This window comes from Ambystoma mexicanum, chromosome 10 (genome assembly GCF_040938575.1).
Source record: "Ambystoma mexicanum isolate Mex_15411 chromosome 10, UKY_AmexF1_1, whole genome shotgun sequence".
Classification (NCBI taxonomy): domain Eukaryota; kingdom Metazoa; phylum Chordata; class Amphibia; order Caudata; family Ambystomatidae; genus Ambystoma; species Ambystoma mexicanum.
In genome coordinates, this window is record NC_090932.1 from 477,649,438 (window position 1) to 477,670,209 (window position 20,772).

Genomic DNA, 20,772 nt, shown 5'->3' on the forward strand with positions numbered 1-20,772 from the left:
GCACCTAAATGGGCAGGAGAGAAGTGGCCGGCTCATCATGACAGGGGGTAACAAGCGGGAGGGCAAGAGGAGAAGCAGTCTTACCTTTGGATCGCGTCTGCAGTCACCCTTTCTGCCACGTGACTTTTCTCCAGCTGACTCGACCATGTCCTCGCCACCTGTAGGGGATGGAGGACCTCCACCGTCTCAGCTGTTCTCCTGCTCTGAACTGCAGTCAATTGAATCACTCTGCCTAATCCGCTGCACTCTGCGCTTCTCTGGGGTTTTTAATCCCTCCTTGTCCGGTGGTAGACAGATAAAACAGACTCTGACACAAGTCTGCAGCACAGCACAAACTCCTCACAGTCCTCGCAGTCAACTGCTTTACTCTCACAACTTATTTAATATAAATGAAAAACATATCTACTAATTAAAATGTTTTGCACATGGGTTTTCATCTCTATGAAGTAAAACTCACAAAACTACATGGAAGCAAATGGTATTTACAAACAGTGTTCCTTTTGCACAGACATGTTACACACAGGATCCAAAATGGTATTATAATAAGTGTGAGAAAGTAACAACTTAATGCAATATGTGCTGCGCAGAATGATGCTGAGTCTAATTTGTTGATAAAGCCCTACATGGCCAACATCTGATGATGTAGCACCATTGCATGGCTTTCCAATTGCATGTCATCTGATAAGTGGTTGAATGGAGCTGGAATCTGGCTTTTGCTTATTTAACTTCTTTCTCAAAATAATAGGTTCAGGGATCAGTTCTCTGGTATGATAAGGCCCACCATTAATCAGTAATCTTAGCCAAATAGATACAGATGGGGTATTCACAGCATTGATTGAACTTTGCTTTCCAGAAACTAGAGTTGTGTGGTGTCTCAAAGTTTAAGAGGGGAGCAAAATCATAAGGTCATGGGTAATTTTATTATTTAATCTATGCATCAAAAAACCAAACTCACATGCAGCCCTCAAACTATTGATTGAGGCAGGGGAAAGAACCATTAGTTAGTGGGTCTCATTATATGTTTGCTGGTCCGGCAACAACAGTACCGGTAAGCTTGCCGGTACCGTTGTTACCGAACCGGCAAACTACGAGTTATGCTCACGGGTGCCTTCCTGCCCGGCAGGTCTGACCTGGAGGGCACACCAGCACCTGCGCACAGAGCATGTCGGATGCACCGGCACCATTCTAAATGGTGCTGGTGCATCTGACCACCCCATTCCCATTGAGCCCTATTGGGCTCAATGGGAATGGGGAGCATTTATTTCCGGCGCTCGCGAATGGGCAATTACTGGGTACGATGGGCCGTAATGAGCTGGTAATTGCCCATTCGCGGGCATCAGATAAAAAAATGTATACCGGCGGCAGCCGTACCTCTTATACCGGTATTATAATGAGCCCTAATGAGTCTGTGCTTCATGGCCTGGGCCTATCCCAGCAATAAAGTTAGAAATGAATTCCCATGGAAACATGTAATTCACAGATGTTAAAAAACAAAGTAAACAATTGTATTGATTTAACTGGCACCAACATGAAATCTCACAATCTGTCATAAATTCTGAAAACTTTGCTTGATTTAAAAACGGGAAACAGATTTGCATTCTCCAAAGTTATCCCTATAATACACCTATAAACATCATTGATGTGTGTGAATTATTAGTACTTTCACATATTTCGATAACTGATTGATGTTACTAATTGATGCAGCCTGAAGGATGCCTACTGATTCAGAATTGTCTTGCCATTTCAAATACAAATTGATTTTTGACCAATTTAATCATGACTCCAGATGGAAGGAGGGAACATCCCCCATTGTCACATTGAAAAAACATTGGACCAATCAAAATAAAGAGGAGGATGATTGGGAGTATCAGTATCTGAAGAGAACATGTCATAAGCCCTGTCAAGTGAGAAAATGCTGCATCAAATGATGTTGCATGGGTGTAGACTATCAATTATTTAAGGCTAAACACAAATGAAATATGGGATTTTATTGGGAAATCTGCATATGAAAGGAGCTTCCCTAACAGGAGAAGTGATGATTTAGGGATCCAGCTTGGATGTAGCTGATGGAAATCCTCACTAAGAATGCAATTTCCACAGGGAGCCTGATGTTTAAGCCTTACCCAAGATAAACCTAGATTGCCTGAGAGGGATTTTAAAATTAAGGGACCAGCGGCGAGCAGTGGTGCTGGTGGAGCTGGTGGAGCTGCCTGGAGCTGTTGATGTTCAAACTGTCATATGCCTTTAAAAGACAAACCAAAGGTGAGTACAAAAACCCCATGTGCATTCAGACATATGTCCCAATAATTATTTAAAACTATTGATAGCAATCAAAAGTCTTTAGGGGAATTGCTTACCAGCTATACTACTCAATGGGGAATTGGCTATAACAGCAACTTTGTAGAGGTATATATAACAAAGTATGCCCCAGAATTTATGATATTCTCTGACTGTAACCAAATACATTAATTTCCAAGTTTTCACATAGACGATGTATGCCTGGGTCAAAAACATGGTGTACAGGGAGTTTCACACTTTTTTGGGAAATTGTTAGATTCCTTGACCTGTCGAAACCATGGTATACATGCAAGGAGAAATATTGAGTGTAGCTATAACTCTTAAAGTTTAATAGGAAGGAGGTTAGTATTTTTACTTTATTAAACAGAAATAGCAAAAATGTAAATAGCCAATGCACTTTTTCCAAATAACATTGTTTATGATAGAAAGACTCTGCGTTAACCAGACTCCAATGCCAAGTAACAATTAAGTGCTATTCCTTTGCTACTGCAAATGGACAGTCTCATGTTTGTGTGAATGTTTAAATGTAGCAAACTGTTGTGCTCTTCAAATTAAAAGTGTTAACCCTAAACACACGCCTGTAGATAAAGTAGCCAAAATTACCATGAGGGTCATTTTAGATTTTCTTGTACCCTCCGGTAATTCTGTCTGCATACCAGCAAATGAACCTACCGCCTCTGGCGCCTGATACCTCAGAATTTCAGGAATATATTAGGTGCCGGCATCGGTGGTAATTCCCCTCCCACAGGACTCCATTAGGAGAATTGAAGGTATTACCGGCACTGGTAATACTGGTGCTTGTAATACCAGCAGTTTTTTGCCGGTGGGGCCAGATTTACCTCCAGCTCTTAGAAACAGTTTGCGACCGTCCTCCCAGAATCTTTCAAGTCAGTCTAGAATACATAAACAGTGTGCCCAAGAAAGCCATGTTATGCTTGCAATGGTCAAGAAGTAGCACATTATCTTGAATACCCTCCACATTTCCATGGAGTCATTCTCACCTTCTGGTATTATATCCTGCAAGTGCTATGTGGAGCCCCACCACCCCAGAAGAAGAAGGCAAGGAAGAGAAGTGGTGAGGGTGACCCTAGACTCACAAATGCAGTTAGGTAAGTTGATTGTGTTACTTTCATTTGAACATGTCTTCTAGAAGAGCACAGCTATAAGTACACCAACACATGGATCAAGATTGTCACGGCCATTCCCTACCTAACCTATATCCACTGTGTGTAACCCCCTTGATGCCCTATCTCTTTATCCTTATAAATGTCTCTTGTATAGGATTTCTTTCTTATTGTATTCTCATAATTGTACCGTATGATTTCATCCCCTTGTTTTACAGTGCCCTGTTGCTTCACATCTAGGCTTTAATTACTTTTGAACCAAATACATATATATGCATTAAGTGATAAGGCCTGTTAGGGATCTATGCCTTTAGTTAGCGAGAGAGTCTACACAACCAAAGGTTAATTAGACTTTAATATTGTAGAATTCCAATGCATGCTCTAGCAATCTTACCGACCTCTATCTAATCAAGGGGCAACCTCACTAAAATGTGTAATAGAGTGCGTTCCAATGGCAAGGAATTCCACATAGATCACATATCCTTACTAGTACTGTGCACAGTACACACCAAAGAATAATTGCAAAATATTGAGGTTTAATATTTAACCTTCTGTCTTACTGGAAATAATAATAATGCTGCAACCTGTGGGAATGTGGGGCTTTCCAAGATGCACAATAGATCCTCAAAAAATGATGTTCTGATGGAGAATGAATTTTGTAATGTCATAATTGCAGGATGAATTCATGCTGAAAAGGTCTTATTATAGCCCTATAGTAGCATTATGTTTCCTCCTTTAAGAGAATAATTGCAGGAAAGAGATCACAGATACACAAACGTAGGTGGGTCCATGTAAAGCACCATACAATCTGTTTTCAGCTGAAAAACTGCCATGTAAAATATGAATGTACATCGAAAATCTGAGACCTTTTTTTAGCAGGTCTATACTCAAGGCCCACTTCACCCAAAGATTCCATTGGCCATGTAAATGAATGGTTCAGATTGTCCCTGCTGTGCTTCCCTGAGTAACAGATCATGCAGCTGAAACACACAAAATAAATCGATCACTGTAAACTAAGTACTCCTTTCAAAAAGTTTACTTTGGTTCTTCTCACTCTCTGAAATATGTCACTTAGCTGGGATTCCTCTTCACTAAACTGTAGTAGGTTAATGGACAGTTGTCCTTGAAAAGGTGTTCTGCTACAGTGTTGCTTCCTGCTGTCACCTCTCTGTGTTCCTTGTTCATATTGTTCCAGAAGTGGAGGCCATATGACAAATTAAATACACTCTCCGCGTTCTCCCATTTCTCATAGTATCTTCTCCAGGAAGAAAACGAAATGGGGTAGAACCGCTTAGGTTGCAAAAAGGAAAAGTTCTGGCATATAGCATCTCCCACGTTGGCAAAGTCTGGCATCTTGCACAGTTTTGCTGACATGCGAGTGTAGAGCATTGGCCCTTGCTGCCCCCACATGTCCCCATTATAATTGGTTACATAATCTACCATGCAGTCCCAGAGGAAGGGGTGATGTCTGCGAAAGCCAAGCACAGCACTGCTGCAGTATTGAGGATGTTCTGCCGCCAGGAAGTCTTCAACTGGGACTGGCTTCAAGGAGAGCACATCTGTGTCCATGTAGATACCCCCATACTTCCATACCAGTGCCGCCCTGCAGGCATCAGACACATGATGAATCCAGAAGCGCTGCTTGCTTGGGTCAATCTGCAAGGAAAATAAATACAATAACCATTGGCACTCTCAGGATTGGCAGGTGTATTTAGCAATGCCAATTTACAATATTGTATGTAAGATGTACAGGATTTTTGATTCATATATGTTTAGGAATTCCGGCCCAAAATTCATAATCCAACTGCACCACAGCAGAATACTAAAAATAAATCCCCACTGTATATTTGAATAATGAGCAGGAGTCTCATTTCTGTACCAAGTAGGTAGAATTGTATTGGCAGCAAAGCGAAAGACTGGAAAAGGTGGTTTTCCACCTCGTAATGGCGAGGATCATCTTGGTGCCAATTTGTAACACTAACTCACGAAAAGGCAACTACATTTATACTGTGACTTAATACTGGGCTGATGAGAAAGGAAAGAGCAAGGAAGGAGAGGAGGGGTGGTGGATTTGGATTATGGATTTGGCTGAGGTGGTGAATTAGCATTGTGCATTTGATTTGGGAAAGCAAAATAGCTAGAAGAGAAGGATGGGTTCAATTAGCTAGGGCTCTGTTTAAGATGAACCTAGATATTGAGGATATCAGGATAGGTTTGGGGGCAGACAGAGGACTGCTAAGTGGATAACAGAGAAAGTTATCAAGGTGTCAATCTTAAAGGAGCGGAAGTGTGGCGTCTGTCCACCCCTTGCGTTTCCTTTTCATTGGCTTTCCAGCAACAGAAAGCAGGACTTTAGGAAATTAAACCAGTAGGTTTACAGAACCCAGCTCGTCCAATTCTTCCAAGGCCTATTAAGAGTCACTGCAATGCACCAGAAAAGGATGTCAGCACAAATATTATATGAAATTTGGTTGGTTATGGGCCTCATTAAAAGTTTGCCGGTATCCTGGCGGATTTATCACCAGGTTGCCGGCAAACTGTATTACCGTTAATGGAACTTAGTCCGGTGGTATTACTGCCGGATTATGAGTGCTGGTAAGGGCGGTACACCCCTATTCAATGGATTCCCATAGGACTCCATCGAGGGATTACTGGTATTACCGGCACTGGCAACACTGGTGCCGGTAATACCTGCGTTTTCTTGCCAATAAAGTGCCTGTTAGCTTGAGGTAATTCAGACTTCCCACTGGCAAAGTTGCAGTTGGCTGGTGCGGAAATGTGCCAGTATAAGGAAATATCAGCATGTTATTTCCACACTGGTCAACCTGTAATGAGGCCATGAATTTGGAGACACTAAACGGGGGTTTTGCTCTTGCAAAAAGAGCACCTTCTTGTCCTGTTGTTATTTGCAAACATTACTTTTAAGGAAAACATTCTAGCATTACAGAATATACAGTTGAACCATGAATACATCTGTGAGGTGCTGCCCACCCTATGATTGCAATGGCCCTGCAATCTACTGCTGGATTTTGGCTCAAGCTTATGTAGTTGTGGACACCAATCTGTTGTACTTTACAGTTCTGTCCACATCTAGTGATGAAGTGGTTGTCAGAAAAAGTGTCAATATTTGAATGGAATTTCATATTAATATGTACTTGCATTTCCAGACTTGCATTACATGCACATGTACGCCAGAACAAGATCAACACACATACGTACATCATCTATACAATTATGCATTATGAAAAAACAATATTTTCAATCATGAAATGCAAAATCTGTGCCCAGTGTATTGTAATTGCAAAAACGCATGAGTCAATTCAGCAACTCACATGGACGGAAAAGATAATGATGCAAAGGTCACCACTTCTTAGTATGGCTGTACATTTTAAAGTTGGAGTGCTGGTTTCCAAGCAAGAATGGGGCATCACCCATGAGACTGGAACAGGCTGCTCTGAATACCAGAGTTTAAATGACTAATTGAACGGTGCCTTAGAAGTGTTTGTGATAATGTAACAGCCAGTTTTGAGTTTAGAAATTTCGAGAGAACATGCACAACGTCTGGTTTTATCATAAAATGCATTTGAATCATGTAGAAACCGACCACGGACATTTTAAAATCTGTTTTTTTAATTGTGACATCTTTAGTGGGGGATCAAAGCCAGCATATATGTTGACATTTTTTAGGTTATGCCAAAATAATGCATTTTGTTTAAAAAAAATGCTGTTGCAGAGAAGTAAATGAAAGTTATAGTGAACATGAAATCGCTAAAAGTAGGGCTGGTGTAAAAATATGTCAACAATGCTTTTGTGCACAGACATTTTAATGAAAATGATTTTTGGCTATGCAAATATGTCTTTTATGAGAAAACTTGTGTTACAAAGAGATTAATGGGATCCCAAACCAGTTCGGAAATGGTAAAACAGGTGTAGGGTGTTACAATGAATATCGATGTGCAAAACATGTTGTACGGAAAAAACTAAAACGTTATAGAAATATACAAAAGGTAGTGCCGAGTACAGATAAGATAAATACAGTGATTTACCAACGAAATTCGAAAGGTTAGGTGAATTAAATGTTATTTGTGGGGAATTAAAATGGAGTCAAGATGATACAATTTCAGATTCATGCTTTGAAGGTTAAAGAGTTAGTACGTGTTCACAGGAATTTCAGCAGTCCTAGAAACAACTACAGAAAAAAGCTCTTCATCCTGAGCAGGTATTAGTTGTGAATACACAGTTGCACTTATTTGCTCGACAATGTTATCTTTGCGGCAGTGTCATTTCAAATTGTCAGCCACAACATGTACATGTTCCGATCCGGTTGGATCCCCGGGGGTTGGATCGTACTCAGGTGGCTGGGGATTAGTGTTTCTTGTGGATCCCAGTCACAATTAGGACCACTAAAAAAGCATCTGCATTTCAGGAAACTACTCAATAACTGCTCTTATGTAATAAACGTCAATCGCCAGCCACCTGAGAACGATCCAATCTGATCGAAACATGTACATTTTGTGGCCAACAATTTGAAATGTCACTGCCACAAAGATAACATTTGTAGAACAAATAAATGCATACGTTTTGAAAATTGCAAAAGAAATTGGATACAAAATAAAATAAATAAATAAGGTGGTTACACACCTCGAGATAAAAGACGCCTCATTGCGCAGCAGGTCCCCAGGTGTTTCACTATAGACATGTTGAGAGATCCCTTACCAGGACAAATGATTGAGACCATTTGAAACTTACAAATTGCAAAGATCTTTAGGTTCTTTAGGTACATATTAAGAACGTTTTGTGACTGGCCAGGCTGGGGTTCTGGCAGTTGTTACCTTATATCTGATGAAGACAAGAGTATGCTGTCTAGGAGCCAGTGTAATTCTCTTCTGATGGAGGAAGATGTCAAATGTTTTAGTTCCCATTATGAGGCATGCAACAGCATGCTGACATCATAAACTTGAAAACATTTCAGAAATAAGTTCAGTTTCACATGGAAGAATGCACGGTGCTGGATTACCTTCATATTAACACAACCATAAAACACATGAATGCACCGCTGAACATATTCATACACGTATGAAAGAGACAGAAAACCATAGACTCACAGAGAAAATAATCCTTCTTGAGAATTAGTGCCCATATGAACTATAAAGAGGACATTTAGAAAACACTATGGGCCCGATTCATGGAATGGGGCGCAAAGCCAGCTGTACTCCAGCAAACTCGCCCACCTCACCTCGCAAGCCCAGGCTGCACCCCGGTGAAAACGCGGGACAACCTTCGCAAGCGCAGACTGCACCACAGCAAAATTGCGCACCTCACCTTGCAAGGCCAGGCTGCACCTCAGCGTAATCGCAAGCCTCACCTCGCAAGCCAAGGCTGCACCCCAGCAAAATCGCGCACCTCACCTCACAAGCACAGGCTGCACCCCAGCAAAAATGTGCACCCTCCCTCGCAAGGCTAGGCTGCACCCCAGCGTAATCGCGCGCCTCACCTCGCAATCCCAGGCTGCACCCCAGTGAAAATGCGGTCTTCCCTCGCAAGCCCATGCAGCCCCCTCCAGAATGTACAGCATCCCAGGTAGCCCATTCCAGATTGGACCCCCCAGGGCAGCCCATTCCAGACTGGACACCACCCCCTAAATCCCCTAACCTTTGACAACCCCCCAGGCATCCCACTCCAGACTGGACAACCCCCTCAGGCAGCCCACTCCAGAATGGACACCCCTTCAGGCAGCCTACTCCAGACAGGGCACCCCCCAGGCAGCCCCCTCCCGACTGGACACCACCCCCAACCTCCCTCACCTCCTGTGTGTGACACCCCCCAGCGCAGCCCACTTCAGACTAGACCCCCCCAGGCAGCCCACTCCAGACTGGACCCACGCAGCCCACTTCAGACTGGATAACCCCCTCACGCAGCCCACTCTAGACTGGACATTCCCCCAGGCAGCCCACTCCAGACTGGACACCCACCCCAGGGCAGCACACTCCAGACTGGACACACCCTCTCCAGGCAGCCCCCTCCAGACTGTACAACACCCCAGGTAGCCCACTCCAGACTGGACACCACCCAGGGCAGCCCACTCCAGACTGGACACCAGCCCCAGACCCCCTCACCTTTGACAACCCCCAGACAGCCCACTGCAGACTGCACCCCCCCCCAGCTAGCCCACTCAGACTGGACACCCCCCCCCGCCGTGGTGCAGGCAGCCCACTCAAGACTTTACACCACCCTCTGGTCCCCCCTCACCTGTGACAACCCCCCAGGCAGCCCACTCCAGACTGGAAACCCCCCAAGCTGACCACTCCAGACTGGACAACACCCTCAGTCAGCCCACTCCAGACTGGACCCCCCACCCAGGCAGGCCACTTCAGACTGGACAACCCCACCAGGAAACCCCTTCAAGACTGTACACCACCCCCAGGCCCCACTCACCTGTGACACCCTCCCACACAGCCCACTCCAGACTGTACACCCCCCAGCAGCCCACTCCAGATTGGACACTCCCCAGGTAGCCCCCTCCAGACTGACACCACACTGCAGCCTGCCTCCCCTGTGACACCACCCAGGCAGCCCACTCCAGACTGTACACCTGCCTCAGGCAGCCCACTCCAGAGTAGACACCACCCCCAGGCAGCCTCACTCCAGACAGGGCACCCCCCCAGGAAGGTCCTTCCAGACTGGACACCACCCCGCAGCCCCCCTCACCTGTGACACCCACTCAGGCAGCCCACTCCAGACTGAACCCCCCCCAGGCAGCTCACTCCAGACTGGACATCTCCCACACAGGCAGTCCACTCCAGACTGGACCCCCCCCCCAGGCGGCCCTCTTCAGACTGGATAACACCCTCCAGGTCCCCTCACCTCCTGTGACCCCTGCAGAGCAGCCCATTCCAGACAGGACACCACCCTCCAGACACCCTCCCCAGTGACACACCCCCAGGCAGCCCACTTCAGACTGTACCCTCCCAGGCAGGCCACTCCAGACTGGACAACCCCCCCAGGCAGCCCCTTCCAGACTGGACACCACCCCCAGCCCCCTCAGCTGTGAACTCCCCCCACACAGCCCACTCCAGACTGGACCCCCCCAGGCAGGACTAGACACACCCTGCTGAGGCAGTCCCCTCGAGTCTGTACAACACCCCATGTAGTCCACTCCATACTGGACACCCCCAGAGGGCAGCCAACTCCAGACTGGACATCTCCCACACAGGCAGTCCACTCCAGACTGGACCCCCCCCCCCCAGGCGGCCCTCTTCAGACTGGATAACACCCTCCAGGTCCCCTCACCTCCTGTGACCCCTGCAGAGCAGCCCATTCCAGACAGGACACCACCCTCCAGACACCCTCCCCAGTGACACACCCCCAGGCAGCCCACTTCAGACTGTACCCTCCCAGGCAGGCCACTCCAGACTGGACAACCCCCCCAGGCAGCCCCTTCCAGACTGGACACCACCCCCAGCCCCCTCAGCTGTGAACTCCCTCCACACAGCCCACTCCAGACTGGACCCCCCCAGGCAGGACTAGACACACCCTGCTGAGGCAGTCCCCTCGAGTCTGTACAACACCCCATGTAGTCCACTCCATACTGGACACCCCCAGAGGGCAGCCAACTCCAGACTGGACACCAACCCCAGCCCTCCTCACCTGTGACAACCCCCAGACAGACCATTGCAGACTGAACAACACCCAGGGAGCACACTCCAGACTGGACACCCTCCTCAGGCAGCCCACTCCAGAATGGACACCCTCTAGGCAGCCCACTCCAGACAGAACACCCCCCCGCCCATGGCAGCCCCTTCCAGACTGGACACCACCCTCCAGCCCCCCTCACATGTGACACCCCCAGGCAGCCCACTCCAGACTGGACCCCCCAGACACCCCACTCCAGACTGGAACGCCCCCCAGGCAGCCCACTCCAGAATGGACACCCCCCAGGCAGCCCACTCCAGACTGGACACCCCCCCAGGCAGCCCACTCCAGACTGGATACCACCCTCTAACACCCCTCACCTGTGACACCCCCATGCAGCCCACTCTAGACTGGACACCCCCCAGGCAGCCCCCTCCCGACTGGACACCACCCCGCAGCCCCCCTCACCTGTGACACCCACTCAGGCAGCCCACTCCAGACTGGACCCCCCCAGGCAGCCCACTCCAGACTGGACATCTCCCCCACAGGCAGCCCACTCCAGACTGGACCCCCCCCCCCCAGACGGCCCTCTTCAGACTGGATAACACCCTCCAGGTCCCCTCACCTCCTGTGACCCCTGCAGAGCAGCCCATTCCAGACTGGACACCACCCTCCAGACACCCTCCCCAGTGACACACCCCCAGGCAGCCCACTTCAGACTGTACCCTCCCAGGCAGGCCACTCCAGACTGGACAACCCCCCCAGGCAGCCCCGTCCAGACTGGACACCACCCCCAGCCCCCTCAGCTGTGAACTCCCCCCACACAGCCCACTCCAGACTGGACCCCCCCAGGCAGGACTAGACACAACCTGCTGAGGCAGTCCCCTCGAGTCTGTACAACACCCCAGGTAGTCCACTCCATACTGGACACCCCCAGAGGGCAGCCAACTCCAGACTGGACACCAACCCCAGCCCTCCTCACCTGTGACAACCCCCAGACAGACCATTGTAGACTGAACAACACCCAGGGAGCCCACTCCAGACTGGACACCCTCCTCAGGCAGCCCACTCCAGAATGGACACCCCCTAGGCAGCTGCTCCAGAGAGGACACCCCCCCATGGCAGCCCCTTCCAGACTGGACACCACCCTCCAGCCCCCCTCACATGTGACACCCCCAGGCAGCCCACTCCAGACTGGACCCCCCAGACACCCCACTCCAGACTGGAACGCCCCCCAGGCAGCCCACTCCATACTGGACACCCCCCAGGCAGCCCACTCCAGACTGGACACCCCCCCAGGAAGCCCACTCCAGACTGGATACCACCCTCTCACACCCCTCACCTGTGGCACCCCATGCAGCCCACTCCAGACTGGACAGCCCCCAGGCAGCCCCCTCCCGACTGGACACCACACCTCAGCCCCCTTCTCCTGTGACATCCACTCAGGCAGCCCACTCCAGACCAGACACCCCGAGGCAGCCCACTCCAGACTGGACATCTCCCCCCCAGGCAGCCCCCTACATACTGGACAACACACCCGAGTCCCCCTCCCCAGTGACAGCACCCCAGGTAGCCCACTTCAGACTGGACCCCCCAGGCAGGCCACTCCAGACTGGACAACCCCCCAGGCAGCCCCTTCGATACTGGACACCACTCCCCCAGGTCCCCCTCACCTGTGACACCCCCACACAGCCCACTCCAGACCTGACACCCCCACAGGCAGCCCACTCCAGACTGGACACACCTTCCCCAGGCAGCATCCTCCAGACTGTAAAACACCTCAGGTAGCCCACTCCATACTGAACCCCCCCAGAGCAGTCCACTCCAGACTAGATACCACCCCCACCCCTCCTCACCTGTGACAACCCCCCCGACAGCCCACTGCAGACTGGACACCACCCTCAGGCATCCCACTCCAAACTGGACACCCCCAGGCTTCCCACTCAAGACTGGACACCCCCCCAAGGCAGCCCCCTCCAGACTGGACACCACCCTCTAGCCCTCCTCACCTGTGACACCCTCAGGCATCATATTCCAGACTGGACACCCCCCCAGGCAGCCTACTCCAGACTGGACACACCGTCCCCAGGCAGCATCCTCCAGACTGTACAACACCCCAGGTAGCCCACTCCACGAACTGGTCATGATCACTGATTCAGATTTTGTCCGGAACGGGTTCACGGAGCACCTGGTAAATTGGAAAACCAGAGGCATGCTATGTGCTAACAACAAACCGCTCAAACATGGCATACTCATCCAAAATATTGATGATCTGGTCAACTCTCATGTGATGACCATCTATTAAAAGGAGATCAAGGTCATTCCAGAAAAGGGGGACCAGACAAAACTGGAAAACGACCTAGCTGATCAGCATCCCAGGTAGCCCATTCCAGATTGGACCCCCCAGGGCAGCCCATTCCAGACTGGACACCACCCCCTAAATCCCCTAACCTTTGACAACCCCCCAGGCATCCCACTCCAGACTGGACAACCCCCTCAGGCAGCCCACTCCAGAATGGACACCCCTTCAGGCAGCCTACTCCAGACAGGGCACCCCCCAGGCAGCCCCCTCCCGACTGGACACCACCCCCAACCTCCCTCACCTCCTGTGTGTGACACCCCCCAGCGCAGCCCACTTCAGACTAGACCCCCCCAGGCAGCCCACTCCAGACTGGACCCACGCAGCCCACTTCAGACTGGATAACCCCCTCACGCATCCCACTCCAAACTGGACACCCCCAGGCTTCCCACTCAAGACTGGACACCCCCCCAAGGTAGCCCCCTCCAGACTGGACACCACCCTCTAGCCCTCCTCACCTGTGACACCCTCAGGCATCATATTCCAGACTGGACACCCCCCCAGGCAGCCTACTCCAGACTGGACACACCGTCCCCAGGCAGCATCCTCCAGACTGTACAACACCCCAGGTAGCCCACTCCACGAACTGGTCATGATCACTGATTCAGATTCTGTCCGGAACGGGTTCACGGAGCACCTGGTAAATTGGAAAACCAGAGGCATGCTATGTGCTAACAACAAACCGCTCAAACATGGCATACTCATCCAAAATATTGATGATCTGGTCAACTCTCATGTGATGACCATCTATTAAAAGGAGATCAAGGTCATTCCAGAAAAGGGGGACCAGACAAAACTGGAAAACGACCTAGCTGATCAGCTGGCCAAAACCAGAGCCATTCAAGGGGATCTCCTTAAGATCATGTCCCTGTTGGGGGAAATCCAGGTCACTGCTATCACTAGGTCCCAGACAAATGCTCATAATTAACTCTCAACTGCCCAATGGAGTAAGGGTACCCCAGATGCTGATTTAATCACAGCACACAAAGGGGATCCGATTATTGGTACATTTTATCAACACATTGAGGGCCCTGAGATCTTTCCTCTGACAGATACCAATTAAATTGGGAAAGAGGACCTCAGGTGTTGATGAAATGTCCAAAAATGTTCCGAATCCAAGATGGTTTGTTGATAAGAAGATCCATATCTGGCTGTGACCAGTGGGTGGTCCCTACCTCATTCCGAAGCCTGATGCTAAGTCATGCCCATGATGCGGCCACAGCCGGTCATCGTGGGTTTCACACTAGTTTGGAAATATTGTGAGAGGTTGCATACTGGCCACACATGTGGCAGGCTTCGACCAATACTTGAAGAGGTATCTTGTGTGTGTACAAGTTCAGCCAACTTCACTCACACACTGAGCTCCCTTCCAGAAGAGGGGGATGACACTGTCTTGGTCAGATTTACAAGTAGATTTCATTGGGCCTGTGATTCGCTCCTCGTAACATGCTTGTTTACCAAATGGGTGGAATGTCTCCCAGCCCCAAATTGCATGGCAAAAACAGCAGCTGCCCTTCTGATCAATCACATCTTCTCGCATTTTGGATTACCCCAAAGGATTGAGTCAGACCGAGGTAGTCACTTCACCAGCGAGGTGATGACAAAGAAGTGGGAGATACTTGGGGTAAAAAGGAAACTTCACATTGCATTCTGCCAGCCTCTAGTGGTGGAGTTGAGAGGTACAATAAAACCATTGTGAGCATTTAAAAAAAAGTTTGTGTCAGATTCTGGGCCAAGTTGGGATATCTCATTACCGCTTTTCCTGATGGCCACCAGAGCTACACCTTCTTCTGCAACTAAGATGTCTCCATGTGACCTGATGTCTGGACGAAGGATGGCGCTACCTCAGCATCTGCTCTATAGAACACAGGATCAGACATTGATTAACTCCTCCACAACTCATGAGTATGTTGCGAACCTAAGAAAACACCTTCAACATGCTTTTGCGTATGCTCAGCGGAACCTAGAAAGATCTGCAGAGGGCATGAAGACGGAGAAGTGGGGAGGGTCGTTCCACATTCCGTCCAGAGACAACAAGAGGAGCAGGATGCACCATTCTCTGAGGGAAGAGGAACTCATACCTGCCAGACCCTGCTTTGACCCATGGAGAAATCCCACTTGCTCGACTCCCCCTTGACTTGGAAAGCCCAGGAGAAGTCAGGGGTGGGGTTGTGTGGGATATATTGACCCACTCAACGTATTGCCCCACACCACTGAGCTGCATTTGCACAAGAAACAGCAGCCTGGCTGCGCTGGCTCCTCTGTGCACCAGGACCTCAAAACTGTGTTTTGGCAGCAACAGAAAAATGGCTGCACCATCTTGCCTCAAACTCTTCAGGCAAACTGGAACAAGGGGACGCACTGAAAAAGTATGCCAGTGTGTTCTCAGAAATATATATGGAATCAAGTGAACTGACAGCACTGCCTTGCAGCAAAAGCCACAAATTCCCCTTCAGAATGAAACATTTTCATACTTTCAAAATGCTACTTTGGTGCCAATTCCACCTGTCATTCTGAAACCACTGTGAGTAAAAAGGCCCAGTCAAACCAACTCTCAGAGAAATCAAAAGCAACTTCATTTTTCCCTTGCACGGGAACACTCGTTTATTTCTTGACAAAATGTATCCAGGCGCAGCAGTTCAAAGAGACTTTTTACTCTCTGAGCCAGTTCAAGGATAAATGTATCTATACTTTAGATAAGAGTTCTGCTGCAATGAAAATGACTACAGCTGCCAAGACAGTGGCAATCTAAGGATCTGCAAACCAAATTAAGGAAAGAAATGATAGCAGTTTTTAACACATGTAGAAAAATGGGCTGTGCTGACTGAAGAGAAAAAAAAATGACATTTTAAAAACTTTATTGTTAATGAAAGCCTGCTTACTTAGCCATGTAAAGGAAATATGTTAGTGGTGACAATACACACATAGGATATCTTCTGTCATAGGTTGGTTTAATTCAAGACCCAAAGTAAGAAATTAAACAGTTTAAAACACATAGGCTGGAGTTGCAAATTCTCAGGAAAACCTGTAATTCCAGTTGCCGGCCCTGAAACTCCTCCAAGGAAGGGTGATACACCCTAAATCCAGGACACATAGGTGCGAAGTGCCAGCTTGAGAAACTTTGAAGGGGATAGGACAATGAAAGTTCACATGCTCATCAGACATTCGTCTGTGATCCAGGCTGGGACAATAGCAGTCCTGGGACACTCACATGTCAAGAGTGAAGGGACCATAAAACCTTCAATTAAGACTGGAAACCCATGTGCCTGGAAGGAATTGACAGATGCTTGCAGTTAAAGGAAGAAAAAAAAACCAGGATCAAGTAACAAAGGGACTGCCTTTGGTGCCAGAGACTATGTTATAAACACACTTTAAAGACTCTTATTTCTGTAGCAAACATTAGCAGAAATTTCAAAGTGTGCAGTGTTAAATCTAATTGTGTGGGCCATCTTTGAAAACTTGGTAGAACTCATTTCCGCATGGGGAACAGAAGTTATGAAATATGACAGATTCCCAGGAAAGTATTAATGTGGCAAACCTAAGATTGTGTACATACATCCCTGGGGACAATTCACATTTGTGATTAAAATGTGGAATTTTAGGCCAAATCTTTAATGTGTAAAATTACCAAAATGTGTTAGAAAGGCGAAACAAGTCCACACAGACTGGAAGTTTGGACTAATCTGTGCTGCACATCATATGCAACCTGTGGGTATATTTTGCCAAGAAATCGCAAGTGTATAAAGGTATGTTTTTGGCAAAATCAGATTTTCAGTAAAGTAAATGTGGGAGTTTCTGGACATTGGGCCTCATTACGACTCAGGCGGTAAGGGGTTTACGGCGGCGTAAACAGCGCCGACCCTTACCGCCTGATTCCGAGGTCCCTTAGCGCCATGGAGGTTTTAACACCTGCTTTTAGCAGGTGTTAAAATCCATGGCGCTAAGGGACCTTGATGTTAATTACGCCACCGTAATTTACGGTGGCGTAATTAACGCCTTCCCCACTCCCATTATGCCCTATGGGGCAAAAATGGGAATGGGGAAGGGTAAATGGGGATTGGGGACTTACTGCCCCGCCAACCTCGGAATGGGGCGGTAAGTCCGCCAACCACCATGGCGTAAACGTAGTTTACGCCATGGTGGTAAAGGTACGACCCAGGCGGTAACTTACCGCCTGGGTCGTAATGAGGCCCATTGTAAACCTCACCTCATAAACCTGACATCATTCCCTTAGAAATCCAACCAGCAGAGAGCAAGGCGGAGATTACTACCCTTGCCCAATCCTAATGTTAGGGGCATGTGTAGTAAAGCCTGCCCTTGTCATATACTGTGATGATGTCACCTGGCATTATAAATAAGAGCAAATGACAACACACAAGGACACACTGTTTCCTGACTGATTCTTGATTTCCTGCCTGGCGTCCTGTCCTGTTCCTGTCTTCATCTTACATTTATTCATCTAAACTCCAGATCCCAACAACAAGTCCAAGCATTGCTGATCTTGCTTCAGCTAGGCCTCAATTCTAAATTAATAACCAAGGGAAACACTGTGGTGTTTTGGAAAGCATCCTGAATTAACCTGGCTTGTCACCCACTGCATGCTACTGCCATCTTGCTACCCTAATGCCGTGTCTTATCCAGTAACCAGAAGAACTACCCGGTAACCATCCCATGCCCAGCTGTTCCATGCCCGCTGATTTTGTCCGGCTGTCCTTTGTTAGACCAGATCCATGTGGCGACCGAGCGCTGACTGTCCAAAATCCAAACTAAAGTGGACTGTATCAATAGGAATCATAGAACCATAGTAAACCTTGCCTTGCTTTGTTCCATCCTGATCTCTAAGCTATCCTATTCTGACCCTGATATCTTGTTAAAATTGTCAGCGTTATATGTGAAACCCTGCCTTTGATTCCTAGTGTTACTGCTGATTTTATCTCCATTTTTGTTTTGTTAAAACATAAGCCATTTGCGAGTTTTGATTAAATTAATTTTCCATAAAGGAAACAGGCTACATCACGTGAAGGGTTACAACAACCACGTAACTATGGAGATTCACTGGTGACATTCTCTTTTCCTTAGTCATTAAATCCAGTTTAAGTCAAGTTTGCAATCTACTTTAAAGCCGCCTTTCTATTTTTCACTACCTGTTTTTTTCTCCAAAAAACACACCTCATTCTATCTTGCCTATCTCCTCAAGTTTAATAGCTAGAGACTTAATTTCAGTTCCAGATTGTACCTATGATCCATAGCTACCCATCCCAACCCATCCTGATTTATAATATTTCACCCATTTTTATTATAAACCGTTTTGGTAAATTTAGGCGGGATTTTCAAAAGTGTGTTAATTTTACAACGTGTCATTTTGATTATAAACTGTTTTCAATCTTCCATTCAAATTCCAATTGTATGATTTTGCTCAATCCATTGCTTGTGATTACTAGTATCTTTCCAGTGTTGCTCCAGTAAAGAATTGTTTTTGTTTCAAGAGTTTTATACACATTCATTGTTTAATTCATCCATTTCCAAGTGTTGGGACTAATCTAACATAAGCATTTCAATCACGCGCTGCATACTGGGCCGAGACTAAGGTGTGCATCGCCTGATTGAAATCCTTGACACTACTATTTTTGTGCTCCTTTTATAACATTTCTGTGACAACAGACCCATACTTGGCCTGGTATTTCTGCAAATTTGGTTTGAAACTTAGCTATTTCTATTTGGTATGTCTTTGTTAGGACGTTGGTCTTTATGAGGTTTTCGGTAATGTTTTCTGAAGTTACATAATTTTCAAAGTCAACTTCAGTTCCAAATGATTTACTTTGGATGTGCTCTATTTCTTGAAGCAGTTATTCGGCTGTTCCATGTTGGAGAATGTTATTTAAATGTTGTAGTTCTAGAGCAGGCCGTTTGCATAGTATAGTCTATGCACAAGTTTCTGTATAGCAAAATGGTGTGTTGCTAATATTTTGAAGTGATGGAAGGTGCTTATGCAAGCAGTTCCTAAAATGCAGGCTAATGAATGTCCTCGAAGTCCAGTGTGGCTCTGCACTGGACAAGAGTCCATGGTTTGTAAAGTTTTCATTTTAATTTTGTCTGTCAGTTTTACATAGTGATTGAGGAATTGTTGTTAAAATTTTAAGGATTGTTGCCATACATTACATATTGAGCTGCATGTACATGTGTACACTGGTTTGTTTGGGTGAAAGGAGCATTTGTTTGAAAATGTGTTGGGAATGTTTTTTCCTACAATGGTTTCATTTGCCATAATAGTGTCTTCTACCATTTCATACCCTCGACCATCATTGTCTATGGCTTTTGATTTTTTTGTTCTTGTTTATACGTTTCTTCATTGAAATATGGTTCAGTGCTGCTTTTGTGAATCCATTCACCATCATAGAATTTTTCAAATGTCTCAGTATTGACACTGTGCATGTTTAGAAGTACGTTGTGTAATGTATTGATTAATTTAGTTACTGGTTTTGTTCTCTATAAAACAATAGAAACAATCTTCTTTTTAGTAGTAACGCGCTGTCAAATAGAGCTTTGAGGATTAGTCTCCTGCAGAAGTATTTAAGGTTAGATCGTGACTTTACATATATTTTATAAGATTGTGAAGAACTCAACAGTTGAAATTATTTTTGATTGCTTTATCCTGACTATGTTATCACTGGTAGATACCGTGTTAGGTTTGCTAGTAGGTCTGCCTTTCTTTGTACATATCTGTTTACTTTTAGTTTTTGCAATGGGGTCCTTACCTTATTTAGTTGTGGCTGGTCTAGGTTTGTTGAATGAGGTTACTACGTCTTTTGTTTTAATGTTTTCTCTACACTGTTTTATCGGTGGATGACTATATGGTTTGGTTTTATTATTATCTGCTCTATTTTCCTTTTTTGTCTACAGAGTTGCTTTTTAGTAGGCATTTTGTTATGTCTGTTGGCAAAAGAGAAAGTTGGGGTTTAAAAGTTGTGCGATGTATATGCATGTATTATGAATGGATGTGTGGGTGTGATTGGAGAGCTTAATACAGTGCTGTTTGATTGTGAAGTGGCATATCAGGTGTGGCTGGGAAGGTTGTGAGAGTAAGATTCTGCAGATCTGTGATGTTGTTGGGTTAGTGAGTAAGGGGCTAGTGGTGTGATTGCATCAGTAGGGACATTGTGCTGTTTTCAGGAAAACAGTGGGTGTTGCAATGGTGGTGTTTAGATTGGAATAGGAAGAGTGTGAATGGTGCAATATAATGAGTTAGAGTGAAAGACATTTTGGTTCAAAAAGATTAGTCTGGGATAATATATAGTGGAACGGTGCTGTTTTAATTACATACCTATACATGGTGCATTAATGAACCTACTTTGTAGGATG

At 46.8% G+C, this 20,772-nt stretch overlaps 1 protein-coding gene across 1 annotated transcript in view; it reads right to left on the reverse strand.

The window, feature by feature from the left end:
* Positions 1–2,604: 2,604 nt before the first annotated feature.
* Positions 2,605–20,772, reverse strand: part of LOC138491508 (alpha-1,4-N-acetylglucosaminyltransferase-like) — a 362,266-nt gene continuing 344,098 nt past the window's right edge. The window contains exon 3 of the mRNA XM_069618042.1: positions 2,605–5,078. Within this exon, the coding sequence (XP_069474143.1) occupies positions 4,494–5,078 (585 nt within the window). The 3' untranslated portion in view covers positions 2,605–4,493. The remainder of the gene's footprint in view (positions 5,079–20,772) is intronic.